The sequence below is a fragment of the Felis catus genome, chromosome C2 (genome assembly GCF_018350175.1).
Source record: "Felis catus isolate Fca126 chromosome C2, F.catus_Fca126_mat1.0, whole genome shotgun sequence".
Taxonomy (NCBI): Eukaryota; Metazoa; Chordata; class Mammalia; order Carnivora; family Felidae; genus Felis; species Felis catus.
In genome coordinates this window covers 146,231,737-146,256,377 of record NC_058376.1, presented here as the reverse complement: position 1 = coordinate 146,256,377, position 24,641 = coordinate 146,231,737, and the positions used below count along the sequence as shown (strand labels likewise).

Genomic DNA, 24,641 nt, shown 5'->3' with positions numbered 1-24,641 from the left:
GGGCCTGCTATGTGAGGGAAGGAGCCTAGAAGACAAAGTCATGTGAATGGAGGCAGTTTCTGGGACAGGCAAGATGGCAGCCAGGAGACGTAGAGACTTCACGTCCCGGCCACCAATGACATTTGGTGCATCTCTTGTGATGGAACTTTTGTGATTGCTTTTTTAAAAAAAGGACTTGAGACTGCCACTTGAAGAAGACAATAAATTGGAAAATTTGTGACTTTTCCCACAATAACCAAGTGTGGTTAAAGGGCTTAATCACGATGAACAGGATCAAAAGGTAGGAAGCTGACCTGAGTATTTTTGCTTTATTCCATCTAATAAACATTTTATTTATATAAAAGACAAACGATGCATAGAATGAAAATAAGTGCTTGAGACATTTGATATAAAGAGTATATAGCATTCACATTCCTATTTTAATACATGAGTACTGAAGTGTTCCATAAAAGAATAAAACTTTCCCTTTATGTATAGTAGTAAAAAAAAAAAATCAGTATTTTTAGGAACTACAGAATGTTATTCCTTGGTCTTTTTCTTGACAAGGAAAAAAAAAAAAGCCACAGTATCATCTGACACTACATTCCAGTTTATGCTGATGACCACCCAGAAGTGATAAAGCTCTTTTGAATCTTGGAAAATCCCATTAATGGACCAGTATTCTAGAAATTCACCACTAGAGGTCAATGAGCAACAGCTATTGGGACAGCATCTAAGCCCTAAGGTGCAAAGGAATTTCCGGGCACTTCCAAGGTACTGCAGACAGACTGTCCCGAACTCTCTCAGCCCACCCCCACTGAGAAGGGTGCCTACAAGGTTCATCTAATCCCAAATCTCAGCCTATCTGCTAAAACTTCAATGAGAGGAGACCTTCCAAAATCCAAATGGAACTGATTTGCTCACTGCCAGTCCTAATATTCCTATTTGGCTGAAAATAGGTAGCTTCAACATTAAAAAATAGATTATTTGCAGCATTAACATTTGTTTGTGGATTAACAAATTCCTATGGAGGATTAAAGCTCATTCTTTGTTCTTGCCCATTCGGACACAGACTTCCTAAATGCAAAAGGGACTGTGTCCCACATTCAAGTCCTTGCTAGCAAATCCTGCAAAGGGCGGGGAAGGCTGGTATGGTGGAGAGACTGATAACCCTGGCAAAAGCTTCTAGGTAAGAGCTCCCCTCCGTAATGCGCAGGGGAAAGCTCTTAACATATAGGCAAAATAGATTTGGCTTAACTGGGACCACTTGAGGGGGTCCCCTTCAGTCCAGGAAAACCCACCAACTTAAAATCTTAACACCAGACCAGGAAGAGAGAGGCAATCAAACTCATAATGATCTAACCAGAGAATGGCTGACGTAACGCACATTTCTTACAAGGGGCCTTGGTTACGGGCAGGTTTAATTCCTAGCCTGGGATGGGGTGGGCAGTGGAAAATGCCAACGTTTACAGCGAGAAGTAAAGCAGCTTTAAAAGTGTGTCCACACCTTTTGTCTTGTGAATAACGTGGACTGGGGAGAACTGGAAACCATCTGCTATCTGTCTTCACTTGGGAGGATCCAGATTTTCTGTTTTGCAAAATCTCCAAATATTTAAAAAGTGGCTCAATTTTGTTCAACGCTGTGCTGGCCAAGCAACACACATGTTCAGAGTGCCTGAGGAAACAGCTCTGACCATGGCAGTGTCATGCAGCTCGAATCCTTCTGACTAGGCCAACATGTACTGAAGCATCCAGGAGCCCAGAGAGATGGAAACTCTTGGCGTTTGCACAGAAAGCTGGAGACTCAAACCGAGCCTGATGAGAAAAATGAACACAACGAACCCTCGACAGGAGACGTATTCCCTTTAAGGAAAGGGAATCTGGGTGGGAGGAGAGAAGAGTAGCATAGATATGGCAGGGGGATTAACAAACAGAAAGAACGATCTGTCATTAGTAGAATATGCGGCCCCTTCCTAAGTGGGGAAATCTGTTTTGATTTTTATGCCCGTGAAGCCTGGGAAGCTAAAAGCTCTTGGAGATGGGACAGGGTTTCTGAGCTGGTCGAGGAAGGTGACTCACAAACCGATCGTGGGCTTGAAGCTCAAGTGAGAAGTCCAGGAGACCCAGTCTCCCAGGATCTGGTCCCCAAACGGCGTGACTCTAATTAGCTCCATGGCCAGAAAAGGAGCTAATTCCACGTGCACGGAGTTATTAGTTTGCAAAAGCGAGTGCAGCGTGGCCACGGCTGGCTCGGAGCCTCGGAGCCCCTCTCCTGATGCAGAGCCCCCACCTTGTGTAGTCAGAGAACCAGCGCACGTGTGATTGTCAAATGCTAATGCTGTCACGGATCCCTTCCTTCTGTGCCTGGTTCCGGAGCGCTCCAAACAAACCAATTTCCTGGGATGTTTGATCTTTTTTCCTTGTCTCTTTCCAGAGTATGGCTGTATATATATATAGATATAGACATATATAGATATATATAAAACATAGCTATTCCATATTTATATACAGGCATTAATAAAGTGCACGTTATTGGCTATTGTAAAAATCAATCTCATTTCCTGAGGAAGTGCTAACACAGCTTATCCTATGACAATGTCAAAGGCGTAGAATGCTTCATGATACCCACTCCCTGCTGCTGGTGTTTCTGCTCACGCCCACAGCTCACGGGGAGGGGAGTGGCCCCCGGGGCCTCCAGGAAGCATTGGTTCAGGGTCAGGGGCAGCTTCCCGCTGCCTCTGTTCTTTGGTGACAGGGGCAGCCTCTTTAGATCAGCGCAGCCTGCCCCAAGAGAGCTATTTGGTAGTGTTCAACGAGCCATCTTCGGGAATCTTCTCCTCGGAGCAGCTCCTCCCCGAGAGCCTGTCCAGGTGCTGCAGTTCACTGAAGCGCTCTGCCACGCACTGGGCCGTGAGCCGGGCCTCCGGGTCATGGTCCCAGCACTCGGTCAGAGTCTCGCACACCATCTGGATGCCCTGCGGTGGGAGAGAAGTCACAAAAGTCACAGTCACGCGGAGCTGCTGGTCTGGGGGGCTCCTGCTGACCTCGCCCCTGCGGTGCTGGCTGGGTGCCAGCCCCACGTCCCGACTGAGCACCCACGAGGCGGGGCCGGCCACTCGCCTGTGGAACAAAGGGGCGTGCGCTGTCCTGGAAGCCTGCTCTACCCATCCGCTCCTGCGCCATTGGATCACGACAGGTCGTGAGATGGAGAGCCGGCACGTCTGATCGCGACAAGGACTCTCCAGGAGGCCTCTGAGGTGCAGTAGCATCCCCGGTACCAGAAAATTCCCATGAAGTGGCCCCTGACACCCTGTCACGCCTTCCTATTTCTTTAGAGCAGTTTTTGGCCTTATTGTTTAGGGTGGTCTTAGGTTCATGGCAAAACTAACAGGAAAGCACAGAGGGTTTCCAAACACCTCCTCCCCTGACACGTATAGCGTCCCCCACTACGGACATCTCGCATCGTGTGGTACGTTTATTCCAGTCAAGGAACCAACACGGACACATCGCTACCAACCGAAGTCCATGGTTTATACCGGGGGACGCGCCGGGGGTTCTGCCGAACGTACAACGGCATGGAGGCACATGGTCATAGCCCACTGAGTAAGTTCCCTGCCCTAAAAGTCCTCTGTACCCCACCACCCCTCCTTCCTCTTTCACTGAGCCCCTGGAGACCACTGATCTTCCTGCATCTATGGTTTTGCCTTTTGAGAGCATCTTATAGTTGGAATCACAGACACCTTTCTATTTAAACAGGGTTAAATACCCCAGTCAGAGTGAAGTCCAAACCTTGGGCTGGTTTCCTCCTGTGAAGTCCCACGTTCTCTGGACAGCTTCCGGCAGCTGCCAAGGATGACCCCTCGTGCCCCACTCCTCCCAGCGACATCAGGCTGCACCCTAGGAAGCAGCTGTCTTTGTAAGTCAGCCGTGCTAGACTCCAGGCTCTGTCAGAAGGTTTCGTCCAGCCCCATAAAGATGCCATTCAAAAGGGCCATTTGGGGGCGCCTGGGTGGCTCAGCTGGCTAAGCGTCCGACTTGGGCTCAGATCATGATCTCACGGTCCGTGAGTTCAAGCCCCGCGTCGGGCTCTGTGCGGACAGCTCGGAGCCCGCTTCAGATTCAGTGTCTCCCTCTCTCTCTGTCCCTCCCCCACTCACACTCTGTCCGTATCAAAAACTTAAAAAAAAATTTTTTTTTAAAAAAGGAGGGGGTGGCATTCAGGAAATGCTGCCCAGTACGGTGGCAAGGGTCTTCTCTCATGGGTGTAATTTTTATTTTGCAGTGCAAACACGTTCATCATTTCAAGTCCTTTTTGGCAACCAAGCAGGCAGGGGTTAAACAGAGAGGCAGACGTAGAGCGTGCGTCCGACAGTTAGAGGCTCCCCATGGTCACTGGTGATCTTTGATACAAGTGGCCCAGGTGGGACGGATACACCCCAGCACCTGCCCCGAGAAGCGGCACGTTGCTGTTGAGCATCTACCACAGGTAACTTTCCCAACACACCTAGGAGCCTCTCCCTCCCTTCCTGCCCTGTGAGTGAATTCATGATGTTGAATTAATTGTAAAATTCACCTAATTGACGGTATTGATTGATGGCCTGTTAAGAGTGCAGTGGTACTGTTGGTACACAAGTAACATTTATTTTATTCTGGCCCTGTAATTACAGGCAGTAAATTAAATTAAATATTAAGCATTAACGTGAAATCAATAGGGCAACAAATCTCATTAAAAGAAAAAATGTATTATGCAAATTCTTTCCAGAATTTTATCATCATGAATAATGGCTTCATTACAAGAACCATACAGCAGAGGAGGCAACGGGGTTTGAAAGAAATAACCCCAGTGCCTGCTGACTTCGGAAGGAACACAAAACAGCCTTGCATTTTCAGCCAAAGAGGGTTTGCCCGAAACCCCGGGGAAGCCCTGGGCTACCATGGCCTGGTTCAAGCTCTACCCCGACTTTATTAGGGACTGTCTGCTGAAGTGGCTCCGGGCCAGGATTGGCACCGACCAGGCTTCCGGCTCCATCTGTCTTCCTGATTGTGCGTGATTTGTTGTTTCTGTTGCTTATCTCAATTTGCCTTGCCCTTCGGAAAACCTACGACTTAGCCCAGCCTTCAGTGGATAAGGGAATTCTTCCAAAGGAGGCCATCAGAGGGTCTACCCAGGAGAAAGATCGGCTCTGTCCGTGAGACAGGAGCACACGGCTCCCTCTTGTCCTTCCTTCGCGCTCTCTCCCGAGTATGTCGCACAGCTCTCTTGCCCTGGCAACCTATCACTCACTTTCTTCTTCTTCTCTGATCACCGCTCTCGTCAAAATGCCCCCAAACAAAGAATTTGGATAGTTCACCCCGAAAGTCCAGAACTGTTGCCCTTCCACAGATGCCCTTGCCTACCATCTCTTGGAAAAGAAAAGAAAAAGCAGCAGCCCTGAGGATGCTCCCCACAGACAGATTTCCTATTTGTTCACTTGGACCTTCCTACGTCTCCCGGCTTTCTTTTATTGCAGACCTGGTGTCCTTCCAAACCCAGTGTGCGCGGCCTGCACACGGCCATGAGCACACGGCACCCGCCCCCCAGTCCCACTGGGGGACAGACTCTGCTTACTTCTCACTCTTAGAGCAGAAGATTCCCAGGAGACGATATTTGGAACCCAGAAGGGAACAAAACACAAACACGCTATGTAAAGGCTTGGGGGGTGAGGGGCAGAGGCTGCAAACAAAATATTTTAACGCCAGACCCAAGCGGGCTTGCGTAATGGGACCATGGCCTGCAAATGATTACTGGAGAGCCCTCTTTGAATGGCGTGTCTGCCGTGTGAGTCCACTTTAGTGACATTTTCTCTAGAAACAAAACCTAACAGGATCGTGGAGCACCAAGCGACCCGCCCTCCGACTGAAGCCCAATATCCTAAAATTCTCTCCTCTACTAGAGGCTACTTCAGACAAATCTGGTTCTCCCCTCAACACAGCAACTCCTTACCTGGTGGTTGAGCCAGGAGCTGGGAATTTCTGGTCGTCCTCGGTCTCTCAGCACATTGTCCTTCATGCTCTCAACACAGGGATGCTCCCGCACCTTGGAACCAAATGGAGGCTCGTACTCTTTCACCTCTGTTAAAGAGAGCAGGTGAACAAGGCCGCTGAGAAGGGCGTGGGCAGCTTGGGGACAAGAACAAGGTGAGCAGCCTGGCCGAGTACCCTGAGCCACTGAGCATCAAAATATACCTGTGATTCCTCTGAGAGCAATGCTTAAAGAAGAGTGGATTAAAAGAAGAAAGAAGGAGTAGTTGTGGAAAGAGCCAGAGAAGTAATGGATAATTGTCGAGCTCTTGCTACGTGCTAGGGACTGTGCTAATGGCTGCGGACAGTGAAGAATGGGACCAACAAGGTCCCTCAGCTTACATTTTCAAGCAGGCATTCTCAGGGGGATGATGTTGCCCCAAGAAGGCAACACTGGTTCTTGGGAGGTGGAGAAATCTTACACATTACGATGGTTTGTAGCCCTACAAAGGTCCCTAGGACACACAGGTTTAATAGGTGGCGGCAAACTTCATGGGGATACCCAGCCTAAAAATGAATGAAATTCTGACACAAGTTACAACCTGGATGAACCTCAAGCATATTATGTTAAGTGAAAGAAGGCAATCCCGAGAGGAGAAATATCATCTGATGCCATTTACATGAGGCACCTAAAATGGACTAATTCATAGAGACAGAAGGTAGACTGGTGGTTGCTGGGGACTGGGAGGGTGCGTGTGTGTGGGAGAGAGATGGAGGGTTATTGTTTAATGGGTACAGAGTTTCAGTTGGGGAAGATGAGAAAGTTCTGGAAATAGGTAATGGGGATGGTTAAACATCACTGTGAATGTACTTAACACTAGTGAATTCTACACTTAAAAATGACTGAGACAGTGAATTTTAGATTATGTATGTTCTTCCAGGAAGGAAAATCACTGATGCAGAGTAAGGATTAAGAAAAAAAAAAACTGTTGGGGCGCCTGGCTGGCCCAGTCGGTAAAGCATGCGACTCTTGATATGAGGGTCATAGTTCAAACCCCACATTAAGTGTGGAGCCTACTTAAAATTAGAACACACACACACACACACACACACACACACACACACACAAAAGAGAAGAAAAGAAAAAAAAAGTCTATAAAGACTCCTAAGGCCAGCAATGATGAAAAAACATTGAGCAATGCTGTTTAGTGGGATCGCAGAGGAGAGAGATTGACAACACATCAACAAAATTTAAAAAGGTAATTTTCCTTTAGCGGTACATGTGACAAAGATGATCAGAGAGGATATGCTGTACTCCTTCCCTAGGGCTTCAGATTTCAACTAAAGTGAATCTCTTTATAGAAACTTCCTTGAATATCCTTCAAGACATTCCTGGCTAGATGTCCTGGGCAGAGCTCTATGTTAGCATGTATCATATTTTGCTGTAGTCAAATTTATTGGTCTCATCTAACAAGATTGTGTGCATCTGAGAGTAGGTTCAGACTCCCTTTGGTCATCCTTGTATTCCCAGCACCCCTGGTAGGGCCTCCTCTACAAGAGGCTCTCAATTAATACTTTGTTGAGGGATGGATGGATGGATGGATGGATGGATGGATGGATGAATCTTAGATCCTGTCCAAAGTGGCAATGCCTAAACTCTAAGTGAATACTAAAACAACGCAGTAAGTGGGTGGGGATCCCCTACATGTCAGTATGGCACAGGACAGCCTAAAAGACTGAAAACACTCCTGTACTAAAACATATCTGGGGGCACCTGGGTGGCTCAGTGGGTTAAGCATCTGACTTCATCTCAGGTCACGATCTCGTGGCCTGTGAGTTCGAGCCCTGCGTTGGGCTCTGTGCTGACAGCTCGGAGCCTGGAGGAGCCTGCTTTTGGTTCTGTGTCTCCCCCTCTCTCTGCCCCTCCCCCACTCGTACTCTCTCTCAAAAAAATGAATAAATGTCAAAAAATAAAAATAAGTAAAACATGTCTGTGCTGGAAATGGAGGATGGGCTGGATCCAACATTTTCCCTACAGAAACCAGGACCTTGGGCTTTTAGCAAAATAACCTTGTTTAATGAGTAAAACTTTCAATAAGTTGCCCTTCCAGGCTAAGAACTGAAGAAGCTTTTGAGGCAAATGCCATTTTGAAAATGGATTGCCTGTTCTTATTTGTTTGTTTTCTCCCCTTTCCCAGAACCCCACTTGCAGATTCATCTTCTGTGGCACCTCCTCTAGCCCCCAAATAGAAGATCTTTTTTCAGGAAATTTGTGATGAAGGCTTCCCATCACATTGAGGTGAGCACAGACCATCCTTTGGTGTGTCCAGTTTTGCCCCTCCAGTGCCACAGCACTAAACCCTTACTGCTCTCGAGGTGAGACCTGAATTTTGATCTGCATAATATTTCTTTCTTTCATTCCCTTATCTTCTTCTACAGACTGTACATTCCTAAGGCCCAAGGCAGAGGCTGAGTCTAGTGTCCTCTGATTCTCTGCTCAGTGCTAAAAATTGTGCCATATACATAGCAGGCATTCGACAGATAGGAGTTGGGTCGAATTCTAGAAGCCGAGGACTGGTAATCAGAGCTGGTTCTCAGTACAGTTTACTCTGATCTAAATATTGTCTTCTATAAAAGGAAGGGGCTGAAGTGGATGACCTCCCTGTCGCCCTCCGGATTATCTTGTAATCCAACTTAGTCAAATAATATGATGCCCTCTTACTTCCATGTCTTGAGGTATGCATGTTCTAATACAATATAATGGGATAGGATTTGTATATGATATAAAGTATTCCTTAGAAAATGTATCAGCCCACACACTCTCCATTTCCAACTGTTTTGGCTGCCATAGTTGGCGTTGTTGGCTCCCTGGCTCTATACCTTAACCAAGCCAAGAGCACCAGCCCCCAGATGCCACAGGTGTTGAGTCCTAAGAGGCCACAACTTCACCCTCCTCTGGAGGATTGCCCTTCGCTGATGAGAGCTGCCTGGCCTAGAGTTTTCCAGAAAGCCTCACCCTGAGAGACAGCCGGCAGCCAATGATAAATTAATGTGGGAGTATTAATAGTCTAACCCTCTTGCCTCTGCAGGGAGATAACCATGGTACAGTTCATACTCTAGAGTTCCCCATGAGATGAGGCTGAGACTAGACCTCTCCTGAAACTACAGGCTTACTGAGGTTCTCCCCTTCCCTTCCTCCCTTCTCCTGAGACCTCCTCCTCAGTAAACCACTGCACAAAACTCTTTGTTTTAGATTAGTTCTAGGAAAGCCAGCCTAAGACAGCAGTCAAAGAAGTGTTTTCTCTTCAGGTCAATCTCTCAGCTAAACTGCACCACCGGACCCTGGTTGCAAAGTCACCCTGAGGAAGCCTTGACAGGGCTTCTTCCTGAGAAAGTGAATGTACTAACCTATCAACAATTCCCACAGCACAGTGCTCAGAAAGGGGTGGGGGATGGCTTCAGTCAGGGAAGGAAAATGGCGGGATCAGAATCAATCCCAGGTGTTGAGCTCAGGCTAAGATTCCTAGAGAACAAAGAAAAAAAATCTCCAGAGTTGAGGTCGTTATAACCCAGGGCCAATTTATTTAATTTCCAGTTCTAATCTTCAAAGTTCCACAAACCACAGTGTCTAATTTTGTAAGTTCTGTGGGGACTAACGCAGGTTTCCATGGGGAATGGGGGCGAGCTGAGGATGACAGAGGGCATTAGGCACGGGCTTGTTTTCTGCTTAAAGACAAAGTAATGAATGCCCCTTTGGAAAAGAAGACAAAGGCGACAGTCCTTTCCCAGAGTGAAGAGAATTTTACCTGGATTACTTCCTACTTTTCCTAAAGCCTTGGGAAGCTGTGAGATTTGTCAGATTCCCTGGTATCCCTGAGGGGTAGGAGTCTGTGACTTGTGGGAGGTAACGTAGGCAGGTGAGGTCAAGGGCAGTCTGAAGGTGGCTGGCCAAGGAATGGATTCTCTGAGCTGAACTGGGAGAGTGTGGATCTGAGTCTCCTTTTCAGTTTAAATTAGACAAGTCTGGGGGCGCCTGGGTGGCTCAGTCGGTTGAGTGTCCGACTTCAGCTCAGGTCATGATCTCACAGTCCGTGAATTTGAGCCCGCATCGGACTCTGTGCTGACAGCTCAGAGCCTGGAGCCTGTTTCAGATACTGTGTCTCTGTCTCTGTCTCTGTCTCTCTCTCTCCGTCTCTCCCCCGCTCATGCTCTGTCTCTGTCTCAAAAATAAATAAAAACATTTTAGATAAATAAATAAATAAGACAAGTCTGGGGCACCTGGGTGGCTTAGTTAAGCGTCTGACTTAGCTCTGGTCATGATCTCACAGTTTGTGAGTTCGAGCCCCGCACTAGGCTCGCTGCTGTCAGCGCAGAGCCGGCTTCGTGTCCTCTGTCCCCCTCTCTCTCTGCCCCTCCCCCACTTGCACGTTCTCTCTCAAAGATAAACACTAAAAAAAAAAAAAATTAGACAAGTCTGGGTGACCATGCTGTGACCCACACTGGCACACCCCCATCCCTTAATAACGAGGTAGTCTTTCCAGTGAGGAAACGGGATGGAGACTTCAAGTATATGCATGTTAAAAAAAAACTAAAGTGTATGCATATTTTCAGCTGACTTTTCTTCAACTCCCGGTGAATGTCATATTTACATAACATATATTTTTCAAAACAGCTAAGCGGGCTTTTTGTCTTGAGGATTTCTGCAATTCCTCTTTCTTTGCTTTTCGCCCTCAGTTTAAACGTACGCACTCCCACCCATTTTTTTAAATCATGCCCTATAACATGTAAAGATGACCTGTGCTTGGCAGCACGTGTCCCTCTGCCTCTCAGTCACCGGCTTGAATCTCTGATCGCGGAGACCACGGTCTGCCAACATTCTTTTCCTTTTTTTCCCTTCTGTGGCTGTGAAGGCAATGCCTTCTCAGGTCTCTAATCAGGTTGTGGAGGATGACCGCGGACAGACATTGTAAGAGAGGCTGTTTCTTTCTTCCTGGAGGCCAGGTGCTAACTGCTCCTCGGGTCTGCTCAGAGGCCCTCAGGATACCGTGCATATTTTCTTTGCTTCAGCAGGAGGAGGCGGCCACAGAGACCGAGGTGGAGGCCTAAGCCCTGGGGCAGGTGGTTGAGGGCAGGAAGCCTCTGTCAGCCAGTTGGGCACCGATGGTCCTTCCTGGGATGAAACCTCGAGCACCGAAACCCAGACGGTCCGGGGACTCGAGCAGACGTGGTGACTGGCCAAACCAGAGGTTGGTTTTCAGCTCCAACTTTCTCCCATGGTTTCAGGCAACTAGGGGCTGAGATGCTTCATCCACTCTGGCAAAATTGCTCGGTCCAGGTTACATGTCTTTTATCCCCGTCTATTTATCTTTTGTCCTTATCTGTTTTTCATGTTGGTGCTTAAAATGCTTTTATTTTAGAAAATGCATGTGTTTAAAACTCCAAAATTACTAAGTAGATGGATATAGGCAAAAGCCAATCTTTGTCCCACTCCTCATCCTTAGTCTCACAAAAGTGGCTTAGGTGCAATGCTGGGATTAAAAGTGATTAAGGGCATCTGGGTGGCTCCGTCGGTTAAGCATGTGACTCTCGATCTCGGCTCAGGTCATGACCTCACGGTGGGTGAGTTCAGGCCCTGAGTCTGGCTCCATGCTGACAGCACAGAACCTGCTTGGGATTCTCTCTCTCCCGCTGTCTCTGCCCCTCCCTGCTCACGCAAATGCTCTCTCTCTCAAAAACAAACTTCCCAAAAAAGTGATTTAAATTTGCCCCTTACTGTTTATGATGAGTACTTCTCAATCTATCTCTTTTTGATAAAAGACTAGATAGATGTTTTGCACCCCCCCCCAATTCACTGGGGACTGAAGCTTGGGTAAAACACTGTAGAAAATTACAGGAAGAAGGAATGCCATTTGGGTGTCCTGGGCAACCCCAGACTGCTATCAGAGTCACCGCACCCCCGCTCTGTCCTCATCATGTCGCAAATCTGAGACAACCCGTCCGAGGGCCAGCACCCTCTGCAGCCCATGCTCTCAGCAGGACTGTTGTACGTGTTTTGCAAGGAATGGGAGTTGCGTCTTGACAGAGGAACTGAATGCAAGTTATTAAACATACTTTCAACATTTCAAATGAGTCAGACAGAGAATGCTGAAGAAGAGTCTTGAGAGATGTGATCCAACAGTTCATTTTCCAGTTGTGAAAACCGAGGCCAGAGAGCACGCTGGATTCCAGGAAGAACCCTCAGAATCGCGGGCTGTATTACTGTTCCTCTGATGAACTGGCTTTGCCTTTTTAGGAAGCCTGCATGCTTTCTCCTCTCTACCAAGCGTTTCGGTGAGTTCTTTCTCCCCCCTGGCCAGAACAAGCCCAGCTGGGGCAGCCCCAGGTGGGAACATGCCTGTCACAAATGTGACAAACGTGTCCCTCCCTGCCTTGGCCGGCCCCTCCGCACCGCATGGCTCCGAGAAGGGGAACCTTATGGAATCTGTCGGACGGTTCCGGTGTGTAATTTCTAAATGAGTTACGCAAAAGGACCAAAGAGCCAACGAGAAAACCCCTCACTGATGGCAACGAGCAGCCTTCTCCCTGCTTTTATTGACCAGCATGAAACCCAAACGCTGGTCCATTCTGGGTTTTGGCGAAACAGGTGGGCTGGTGGCGGTAGAGGTGGGGGAAGAGGACCCCATCATAACCTGTGCCGCGAGCACCAGATCAGGGCAGTGTTGGCCGTGGCGTTAATGCGTGATTTTCTGGAGGTGCCGTCTGTGCATCTGAACAAACGATGCCACAGCTCAGGCCTCCCTTCTGCGAGGAACTGTCATCACGCCAGTCAAGGGGGGAGCGGGCTCCCCGCACCGTTACTCCATATACTCCCAGAAGGCCGCCGGCCACGCGGCTGTCCGTGCCCGCTGGCCCAACACAGGTGGAACGTCGCCCTTCCGACTCGCCCCGGGAGCGACCTTGAACCCACGGTGGATGCGGTTTGGGAGGAAAACGGCCGGCTTGCCCGTGGGTCGGATGGTGTGCTCCCGGGGCGTGTGTGTATCTGCTCCCGGCGTCCCCAGCAGGACTCTGTTCCAGCTGCCCGCAGCGATGGCCTGCTTGATGACCCGCCATTTCCCGGCTTCCTCCCCTTTCCTGACCCGCTTCTGCCTTCGCTTACTGGCATTTCCTGGGATCTCTTCCCAAATAAACCACTCAGGCTCAATTCTTGTTCCAGGCTCTGAGGCAACCCACCCCAGGCAGACGTCCGCACGACAGAACTATTCACTCGGACCCAGTCTCTGTCCCACCCTCAGGCTGCTTCCCACGCCAGGCGCACCAGGGCCCGACACGACACCTCGGGGTCTGCCCGGCTGCCTCAAACAACATCTTGTCTGCGGAACTGGAACTTCTTATCGCGTACGGCTTGCTCTTCTTTCCGGCTCCCCTCTCCCAGGCTTTCCCCAGAGTCTTTCCACTGATGGAAGCCATCCCTCCCAGACCCTGGCAGCCTCCTTTCATGTCTCTCAGGAGGCTCTTAAGAGAAACCACCCTTGCCTCTCCCCCCCCGCCCCGCGGCCCCCCCGGATTTTGCGCACGCAGAGGGCAAGTCTCTGGGACGCGATGCTCTTCCTCTGGAAGTCGGCATCTGGAACACAGCTGTTGTTCTGATGCAGTTCCAACTTCACAGAGCAGGCTGACAGTGGTCCTCGAGGCAGCACCCCTGAGTTTTGTATCTGCTTCTAAATGATGCTCCCCTGAAACCCAGGAAAACTTCGAGCGCCTCTTATCCTCTCTTCAGCCCTCCTCCCCCACCCCTCTTCGTCGTCGTTGTTGTTTTTCTCTTTTGCCTTTCTTTTTGACTCGTGTGACTTTCTGTCTTCCAGGCCTGTGGCAGGCAGACAGGATGCTTAAGAGCTACGTCTCTCCCCTTGTTAAACGCCCGCTGCGCGGGCTGCCGTGTGTCAGTTTCTATTCAAAGACCTCAGTGGCCAGGGATTTATTGGGAAGTCGGTTTTCTGGTGGGTCCGTTTTGGCTGGGGGTGATGTGCATATTGTGTCTGCTGTGCTCGCCAGAGGGGGGCCCCGAAAGGGTCCCCGCCGTCCTCCGCCTCCCACGCACCGCAAACGCTTGCATGAACACCAGATAAACCAAAAGCCGGACAGAGATTTCTTTGTAAAGCAGGGCCCGTCTCCGGGTCTGTCCTTGCTGAAGGACGGTTTCACGACTTTCCTCCTTTCTAAGACAGTCACAGACCAGTCACCTCCTGCGATCAGCTCCTTCTTCCAACAACTCTGAAAGACCCGTTTTCCTGACTTCCGTGTTCTTTCAGGTGATCCGAGTGTCCGAGATGATGCGCTCTGTCATGATCTGTCCCTGACTCTTTATTTTGCTTTCTAAATTCACATCTGCCTACTCCCACCCCGGTGCTGTAATCACATATCTGTTTGTTCATTACCCCTCTTTCGACAATATTAGTTCTTCACAGACTCCTTGTCTCTGGAGGACAGAGACAGCATTTTTTCTGTGTTTTTTTTTTTTTTTTTGCCCCCCACTGCTGTGTCCTTAGCATTTGAATAATGCCTGCCCTACAACTGGTACTCAATAAATATTTGTTAAGAGAAGGAATGAACGAATAAACAGATCTTCAGAGAAATAAGGATAAAGAAGTTATCTCAGACTTTAAGGCACTGAGTCTGTAACATGCTCAGAAATTAAGAGCCTTAGGAATCTGTTAATAGAGATGCACCCAGAAGAGACGGGAAAGTCCATCCCTGGAGACTTTCACGAGTGAGGCCATCACTGAACGTTCCTCAAGTGTGACAGTCCTGCTGGCTACTTCCAGAAAGACACTGAATTAGAGGCCAGGATGCACAAGGTAGCACTGGCTGCCCAATCCGTGATGTCCTTTCTTTATGACGTCCTCCACTGGTCAGGCCAGCAGTGTCGTGGCCACACGGCTTTCCCACTTCCCGAAGCCTCAGTTTTCCCATCTGTAAAATGCAGCATTTAATACCAGTGCCCGAGAGTGCTCGGTAGGCTGGACGAGCTGACCCATGAAGCAAGTGCCCAGGGAATGGTGGCTACTACTTCTTCGTGGCTTTCTTCATGATCAGAGCTGCTTCCACCAGGACGCCTTTCCACTTGGACCACCCTCTTCAATGACTGCAGCCCACCTCTCGAGCTCCTCCGTGTGAAGGGGGCTGTACCAGTTGGCTTCGGAAGAGTGCTGTGACCAACTGCTGCCATTCTGTCATCTGATAAGAAAGACTTGACTGGTCCAGTGGGGTGGTAGTGCTTTTTCTCTGTTCCCCCCGAGCCGCCTCGCAGAGAGAGGCTGATAAAGAAGCAACTCAAGAGGACGGTCCTAAGTCTTACGCATCCTTCCAGAGCCCTCCCTGCCCGACCCGACTGTCTCGCTCCCCTCAGCTGACGTGGGCTTTTGGGGCCCCGTGTCCTTGCCTTACCTTCGTGCGGCACTGGTCACAACTGACCTGCACTTGCGTGTTTGGAAGTCTATTTCGGTCCCAGTCAATAGCACGGGACAAAGCCTAGGGTTGAGACCTAAAAGGCATTCATAGAAGACGCGCCGTGTGGAATGACAGTGCTATGGGGAGATGAGGCTAGAAAGGTGAGCGAGGGCCAGGCTTAGCATTCACGTGAAGAGTCTGGGCTCAACCGTAAGAACAGAATGGCGTCCCTTAACGGCAGGACAGCTGGGGTTTCACATTCCCTACAAGACTGTCCCCTAATGGTTAGCATCCTCCCGCATGCAGTTAGATGCCTGCTACTCCGAATAAAACTGGATGGAATGGAATTAGTTGACCCATGTGGCAAAATACAATCTCAATCTCTAATTCGCCATACCAAGTTAAGCTTCAGATTCCACATTTCCTTTTTTGAAACCGGATGGTCAATAAAAGATAGTAATTACACACGTTGCCTTTCAAGTGAGAGAAAAGAAGGTTTAAGCTTAAGGAAAGCTTCTTCTATATCCCACCCTCTTTCTTAGACCTTCAAAATTAAAGCCTAACATCAACTGGGGGGAATTATAATTGATTTTACTTCTAAGGCAAGAAATTGATGAATTTGTAAATTTTTTTTAAAGAAAAAAAAAAAAAAGTCTGTCTCATCAGTCAAGCTTCCTGAGGGCAACACCTGTCCTTCTACCTGTGTCTCTACAACAGCTGGGAGGGAATGTGTCTATCTGCCGACTCTATGTTCTTTCCATGGGACTCCTGAAATACAGAAGAAAAGTCTCTGAGAAGCACCTGGGTGGCTCAGTCAGTTGAGCATCCGACTTCGGCTCAGGTCATCATGATCTCATGGTTTGTGAGTTCAAGCCCCGCATCGGGCTCTGTGCTGACATCACAGATCCCGCTTGAAATTCTCTCTCCCTCTCTCTGTGCCCCTCCCCTGCTCGTGCTCTCATGTTCTCTCTTTCTCTCTCTCAAAATAAGAAAACTTAAAAAATATTAAAAAAAAAAAGGAAAAGTCTCTGAGATTAAGATGAAGCGAAGAATCTGTCTTTAATGTTTTTAAGATACATTCCACCCCCTTCGAAAAAAACAAAAAACAAAAAACCTCTAAACCAAAAAAAACCCAAAAAAAATCCACAGTGCTTTCCAAAAGAAGGTAAAGAAAAGGGCTTAATACGTGAGTTCACACACTAAATCAAGTGAAGGGCTTTCAGCTGGATCCAAGTGAGGAGAGATAAATAACTTGAGTTTCTGCAGCCTGAGCGGAGATGAGAGACGCAGGACTGTGGGCTTAAGATCAAACAAAATGAGAACCGCGATGGCCTCTTTCCGGTTCCCCAAAACCCATCCGTTCTTATCCTAAAGGTTATGAAAGGTTTTCTGAGACTAGCTGAGCAAATGAGATCCTGTTCCTTCCTTGGGAAAACTTGTTTATACTGTATCCATTTTTAGACCTCGTAAAAGTTGGTGAACTCAGTTCTTCCCCATTAGCCCGAATTCTTCCACACTCAGCAAATATCAACAGGAAAGGGCTTCAGTCATTGATAACAATGAAAGCAGAGAGTTCACACAGGGCCTTAATAAGCCGGCTGCGCTGACAGAGGGAAAGACAGAGACACAATCTCCAGCTCATGTTTATAGAATAACGGGTTTGAAAGGATAGAAAAGATACCGAAATCTAGGTAAATTTATTCTGGCGGTGACAACAGCACCGTCTCTTATACAACTCATACCGGTCGAAGGATTCGTTTTGGAACTGTCAAAGCTTTCAAGCGGAAAATTATTCTCAGTGGCTGAAACTTGGTTAAGCAAATTTCACTGTGCAAGGAAAAACCAAGTTAGTTTTGGATGTGCCACGGGGGGAAGGCGGGCAAGCAGCAGAAAACAGGGCCGGCCAGACAGGAAGCGCCGTCCCCACACAGGGACCCAGGCAAATAGGTGATGGGTTTAAAAACCTTCAAATATAAAAACAAACAAAAATCCGATATTTTTCCTAACAACATGATCTATTTGACAAACAGGAGGAATTCTTATAAATATTACTAGTGTTCATCTCTTGCCAGATATTTAAATATCCGTGGAGAGATGTGTCGAGAGAAAAGTAATTATACTCAAAGAAGGGGATAGAAAGCCTTCTGCTCCAAACATGGTTTTCAGCTGAAAAATCTAGGCTTTTTAGCACAATTCTCAGTCATTCTGGAACGGCTGTGTACTAACCGATCTCAGCTAGCTCTCACTGTGGGGTTAACTCTGTCGTACCCCTGGAATCACGCTTGAAGCGAACGACGTGACATCATTTTGAAGACACGTCTATCCCCACAGTACGAGAGTGGTCCATACATACCTCCTACCGCATTACAGCGAGATGTCATTTCCCAGAGGACCAGAGCCATGGAGTAGACATCCGTCTGCTTAAAGGACTCAACATTCTCCAAATTCATCCTGGACTCTAGGACTTCTGGAGCCATGTATCTTGCAGTTCCCACCTAAAGCAAAAATAGACATTGAGGCCCATCGTGTAATCCAGCTGCATTTTTATTCTAAAAATATAACTGATGTTTGTTCTCTACACATGCAGATGATCTTTGAAAAGCACACCGCTCTTTTAAATAATGAGACTGGTACAGAAAGGGACAGCCTCTGAAATTGTTTTTAAAAATAGTTTTTCTCTCCCTGAACACACTTTTAAAAATATAAACAAAGCACGCCAAAATAAGGAAATGTCAAACCCCAGGGCTGCTTTCTCTCACTTCATGATATATGTCATTGTATTATACAATAACATCCTCACAGATAACTGGGGAGACGACATCTGTGATATGTTAGAACTTTATTTTTGCTTTTGCAAATAACTATTTTCTCATTCCTGAAACACCAAGATTTATGGTGAAAGTAAGAATAATTGCCATTAGTTTCTGTCACTTAAGGACGGCCTCAATATTCTTTGTTTACTCCGTGGTACATTCTAGTGTGCCAAGAATGTAGTGTACCTTCATAAAATCTCTACTAAACTAAGCTGCGTGAAAGTATTTCTATAGTAGAAGGCCAAATCTAGATCATTGTAGAATTGTGGTGAGCATGCTATGCAGTTTTCTTTGGACAATGGCTGATAATGCAAAAACAGTGGTATACACAGGAAAAAAGGAAAAAGATATTTCTAGGGAAGCAATCATTTAAATGTCTGATTTTGCAGTATCTATAGCTTAACTAAATAACAATGAAGTCCTTACCTTTTCAAGAATCTAGGGCAGGTCACGTGAATTGATATTACTATCCCAAGGAATGTTTCTTAATCGTATGTATCAGAGGGAATTCTTCTTTTCAATAGGTCATTGCATGACTCACTACCCTGCCATATTAATCTGTCCATGTTGCATTCCGTATGTTTACCTCAACAATGCCTGTGCAGCCATGGACCCAAGAGGCCAGACCAAGGAGTAACTGAATGCTTCAGAAGCACATACCCCCACTTTCTTAGAGGAAACGGTGCTTTCCAGACTCTACTATAATCCACATCAAGCTTCCAGTGTATGAAAACATGGAGCGCCGTCATTCGTGAAGGATGGCTTGGTAATTTCTAGTGACTTCCAATACCTCCTTACCCAAAAAGGTTTCTATTTTCATCTATGAGATGCTTCAAAAAAACTGGAGAATTGTATATTCACTCAGTCTGTCAACTCACTTAATAAGTATCTATTGGTCACTTTCACCGTTCAAGGCTTTGTGCTAGATATGACCAAATGGATGTGCATTTGGGCTTCAAGGAGGTTGCCTTCTAGAATGGTAAAAAGAAAACAATGTGGCCACCAACAGTACCGAGTAGGAAGTGCTCAGCAGAAGAGTAAGAGAGGGGAAAAAATAGAGGCAAAGCACTAATGGCGTTAGAAGCAATGAAATGTACTCTGCAAACGGGAGAAAAATGAAGACCGACTCAAGGAGAAGAATGTCTGTCTTGAATTGGAAGAGGTCTGCAGAAACAGGAGGAGAAATGCTGTCCATTAGTAACGACACCCTGGCAGAAGACAGCGGGGCATTCCCAGGGCCAACTCCCGACCTCGGCTACACTCCCTTGACAGGTGTGCAGAGCACAGGGCCTTTGGAGACAAAAGACACGGGAGATGGATGGAGAGGTAGGGCGGGGCCCCCTACAAGTAAGGGGATCCAGGTCTAACTTACCTGCCCGCTGTTGGCCAGGTCATCCACAGACAGGGTCGGGTCCAGACGCAGGGAAAGCCCAAAGTCACACAGGCAGCAGGTCAGATCGTTCTTGACGAGGATATTGGAGCTCTTGAGGTCCCTGTGCACGATGGGCATCTTGGGCCTCCCGCACAGGGTGTGGTCGCTGTGCAGGTGGGCGATGCCCCGGGCGAGGGAGCTGCCCAGCGTGCGCAGGTCCTCCCAGCTGATGACGTGCCGCGTCAGGTACTCCTGCAGGTTGCCCTTGGCGTGGAAGGCCGTGATCAGCCAGTACTGCTTCCCCAGCTCCGTCTTGCGCTCCTCGGCTGTCAGGAACTGCAGTATGTTCTCGTGCTTCAGGTTGATGTCTGAGAAAATGTCCTTCTCCGTCTTCCAGGAGGCGTACTCCTCGTAAGGGAAGATCTTGACCGCCACGGTCTCGAACTGTTCAGAAGTGTTCTGCTTCAGCTTGGCCTTGTAGACCTCGGCGAAGCGGCCTTTGCCCACCAGGGTGTCCAGCTCAATGGGCAGCAGCTCTGTGTTGTGGTTGATGTTGTTGGCGCAGGTAGAGCTGATGTCAGAGCGGTCGTCTTCCAGAATGATGGCAAGGTGCTCGCTGAACTCCATGAGCTTTCGTGGCTTGCTGGTATCCCAGGATGGGCTCAGCTTCTGCTGCCGGTGAACACGGTAGCAGTAGAAGATGATGATGACGGCTATGGCGATCCCCAGGGGGGGCAGGAGGCTGACGCCTGTCACTTGGAATATGACTAACAACAGGTCAGGGTTGTTGGTGGCGTATTCTGATGTGGAAACAAAACAAGGGAGAGAAGAAGTTGGGTTCAGCGGGTATACACGGTCAGGGAGCGGGTCCACGCCTTAGGCATCTAGAGGGTTTGGCACCTGCGTTATTTTTGTGGATAATATATCGTGACTTTTTGTTCTAGGGATGCGTGCGCCTGCGCAGTCTTCCCCGCCTCTGACCACCTATTCAATGTCTCCCATTCATCCCTCAAACTTCAGCTTCGATGTCACTCTCTAAAGGAAATCTAGGAAAATGTGGGAAAACGTTTTGTTTTATATATTCTCATGACGCTCTACATTTTTCCTATGCGACAACTTAGCACAATTTGAATTAAATAGCTATGACTTTGGTTACTGGCTTCACATCTGCCTTTCTCTACTTCCCCCACCCTCAGCGGACTGAGAACTCCATGCCGGCAGGGGCCGTGTCTTTCTCCGGCACTATTGTAAACAGTGCCTAGCACACGTCAGGTCCTCGGCAAGTGCTCACTAAACGGACAAAGCATTTACTGAGGGTTAACTAAGCCCAAGGCTGAGCAGGAGGCTTCGGTAATATAGAAAGAATGACCTTTGTTCTTTTCTAAACAAAGAATGTCTTTGTTCTTTTCTAAACTCTACCTTGTCCTGTTCTGACCGACACCCAGGCCACCCTTAAACATAGGTGGTGGGGAGAGGAATCGATGCAAAGGGTCTTTTTGGAAGGCAGGTACCTTATACCCACCCAACATCCCTCTTTTGAACGTGCATGTGATGTGCAGTTTCCTAGAATGGGAATTCTTACTAGCAACAGTGGAAATAGTCTTTTTAAAAAAAAAATTAATGTTTATTTTGAGAGAGAAAGAGAGAGCAGGGAAAGGGCAGAGAGGGAGGGAGAGAGAAGACCCCAAGCAGACTGGTGCTGTCACTGCAGAGCCCGATGCGGGGCTCAAACTCACGGACTGTGAGATCACGACCTGAGCCAAAATCGAGAGTTGGACCCAGGCGCCCCACACAACAGTGGAAATATTACTACAAAGCTGAGAAGAGTAAAAAGAAAGGCAGCCATTTTTCTAGCTTGGACCACTGAAGCATGCCTGGGGACTGATGGAGGGGAGTCCTTAGCACCAGCTATCTGACCACATACAATGTCTTGTATGTCAAACTCTGGGTCATGTGCTAGCCTGGCCTGGCTCTGGGAAGAAGAGCATAGATGGAAACAGTCAGTGGCAGAAGACAGAGAAAGGCGGTCATGGTTCAGCGAGACCTTTGTGTCAGCTTGTCTCCACTGGACGAGAATGCCAGAATTCTACTGGTTTTATACGTCGTTCATTTCCCCTCAAAGGTACCTGTGAAGAAGCAGTCCTCGTGATCAGAGACTAGATTCACTCATTGAACGCAGCACTGTCGGATGCCACTGTGGGCATGGCATTGCCCTCAAAGAGGTTATAACCCAGGAGAGGATTAGGGCACGTGTACAAATGCATAGAGATAATACAGCAAGCAGGGATGGGGCTAAATGTGGAGACACAGGGAACCGCGGTGGCAAGGACTACCTCTGAACTGGTCAACGAAAAATGGGAAAAAGTGAGTGGTGACCAGAAGAAACGTTCTGTTAAAAAGTAAGAATATATGATTTGAGGAAGAGTAGTTTTACCAAACCAATAGCTCCACACAAGGAAGCAGAAAGAAAAAAGGTTGGGTAGGTGACACGGAACCGGAGAGGACGTCAGAGAGAGTACGTATCGTTGTTCAAATGGCAGTTTTCACCTACTGTAGGCGTTTGATGAGAATACGGTGATGAGAATACAGTCCAGGTACGAGGGAGAGAACCATCACCTTTCAAAGAGAATCCGTCACCTAAACCATGTCTGGTATCGTCAGTCAACAAAGCTCAGTGAGAAAGGAAGCTTGTAGCAAGCCAGTTTGGAGCGGTTAGGTTTCACATGATGTACCGCTGAGTCTTGAGGTCAGTTCTGAGTGGGAACACCAACTTCAACTGCCTGTATGTTCTAGATGAAAACTTCAGATCTTAAGGAGATGCCACAAAACGCTGGAAGAGCAACCCCCACACATCTGAATTTCAGCAACCAAGAGGGGGAAAAAAAAAGTCACTCTTTTGGGGAAAGGTCTCTTGGTGCATTTAAAACAAAAGTTTTTTTTTAACATTTATTTATTTTTGAGACAATGCGACAGAGTGCAAGCAGCGGAGGGGCAGACGGAGGGAGACAGAGAATCCGAAGCGGGCTCCAGGCTCTGAGCTGTCAGCCCAGAGTCCGACGCGGGGCTCGAACTCATGAACTGTGAGATCATGCCCTGAGCTGAAGCTGGACGCTTAACCGAGCGAGCCACGCAGGTGCCCCTAGTGCATTTTTAAAAAAAGAATAGGAAAAGGGAAACAATATGGCATTTGACTCTTGCAAACCCAAATTCTTGCTCACACTGGAAGGCATGAATAGGACAAAGGACAGGTGAGACACCGTAAGTGACAATGGCACAAGGCAGTGGCAGAGAGGGCTGGAACTGCAAACGAAGAGAGTTCCTGTGGAGTAAGTACAGGCTGTCCCCACCTTTCAACAAAGTATGAGCCTGGAGAGCAAGGTTAAGGAGGGGGGGCAGATGAAGGAATAGAGCGGAAAACAACATTCCCTCCTGGTAACTCTGCCTCTATTATCTCAAGTATCCCATGAATGTGTCTGCTTCAAGCACCCACTTGTCTGTAACAACACGATGCCTTATGATCATAGATCGGTTTGATCCCTGCATCGCTGGTTTCCCCCAAGAGAAAGTGAGCTCTTTATGGGTAAATCTATGTATTGATTGTTGTCCTCATACCCAGTGTGCCAGGCTGAGGAAGGGGCACTTACACTACTCAGCAAGTGTTCGCTATAGAAGCTGGATGGATGATAACTTATACAGGACAACAGCCCTCACACGTTTTCCGTTCTGCAGCAGGGGCTGGCAAACCACAGCCCAAGGCTTATTTTTGTACAGCCCTGTGGGCTACAAACATTTGTTGCTTTATTTGTTTGTGAAAGAGTTGCTTAGAAAAAGAAAGAGACTAACAAGTGCATGCAGCGGAGATGATATCTGGCCCAGAAAGCCTAAAATACTTCCTACCTCGCTCTATATAGAGCTCTAAGTTTGCAGGCCCCTCTTGTGTGGGTGTTTTGTTTTTTTTTTTTTTTAACAACCTGTAACACATTGGCAGAATTTGGGGAGAGTTCACTTTGGTCCAAGGTGAATATATTCTGTTTCACATATGGGGCAGCAATACAATTATAAAATATATAAATATAAATTAATATATAAATTATAAAATATATAATTATATATATTAAAAATATAAAATATAAATATAAAATTTTTAGAATATTTTAGAAAATATTTTAAAATATTTTATTTTATTAAATATTTTATTAAAATATTTTAAAATATTTTAGAAAATATAAAATATTACAAAAACAATTTTTTTAAATGTTTATTGTAGGAGAGAGATAGAAAGCAAGTGGGCACGAGCAGGGGAGGAGCAGAGAGAGAGGGAGACACAGAATCCGAAGCAGGTTCCAGGCTCTGAACTGTCAGCACACAGCCCAATGCAGGGCTCATGAACGGAGAGATCATGACCTGAGCTGAAATCGGCGCTTAACTGACTGAGCCACCCAGGTGTCCCTAAGATACTTTTTATAAAATATAAAAATATAAATACTGCATATTTACTTGGCTGTGTCTTCAATTCATCAAAGTGTGCAAAGCATTCAAATGAACTATTTATTGCTGATGATTTTTTATAATTCCTGGCCATAGATGAAAAGGATCTTCCTTGCTAATTTCTATTCTTTTCCAGGCTAAGGGAAACACAAAAACAGAAATCCCCTGAAATTTATGTGTGAAGAAGATTCTAGAAATCCCCAACTGCGCCCCCCCCCCCCGCCCTCCAGTTCAGTGTCAGAAACCAAAAGTTTTACTTTCCCCTCAAATTTCCTGTGATTTCTTTTTGAAAACCTACATGTAAAAATTTGATGGGGCGGGAATTACTGAATAACATCTGTCAATCTTGAAACTTCAAAGAGGTGGTGGAAAACCCTAACAATAGCAAACAGGGTTAAAAGGGAGCTCTGGGATGTGGTTTTATCTAAATAGGAGCCACCCACACCCTCTCGGTATTAACCCTTGGGCTGCTACAAAACCAGACTCAGGTACAGGCACAAGCTGGCATTTCCTTTACTCCGAGACTACCAGGAGATGGT

The 24,641-nt window shown here is 47.4% G+C and overlaps 1 protein-coding gene across 2 annotated transcripts in view; it reads right to left on the bottom strand.

Moving 5' to 3' along the window:
• Positions 1-289: 289 nt before the first annotated feature.
• TGFBR2 (transforming growth factor beta receptor 2) overlaps positions 290-24,641 on the bottom strand; it is a 91,136-nt gene continuing 66,784 nt past the window's right edge. For both annotated transcript variants that reach the window (XM_045037729.1, XM_023260647.2), the window contains 4 exons: positions 19,615-20,414; positions 17,783-17,924; positions 5,963-6,090; positions 290-2,954 (listed from right to left, as the gene is read on the bottom strand). In XM_045037729.1, coding sequence (XP_044893664.1) covers positions 2,775-2,954; positions 5,963-6,090; positions 17,783-17,924; positions 19,615-20,414 — 1,250 coding nt within the window. In that variant the 3' untranslated portion in view covers positions 290-2,774. The remainder of the gene's footprint in view (positions 2,955-5,962; positions 6,091-17,782; positions 17,925-19,614; positions 20,415-24,641) is intronic.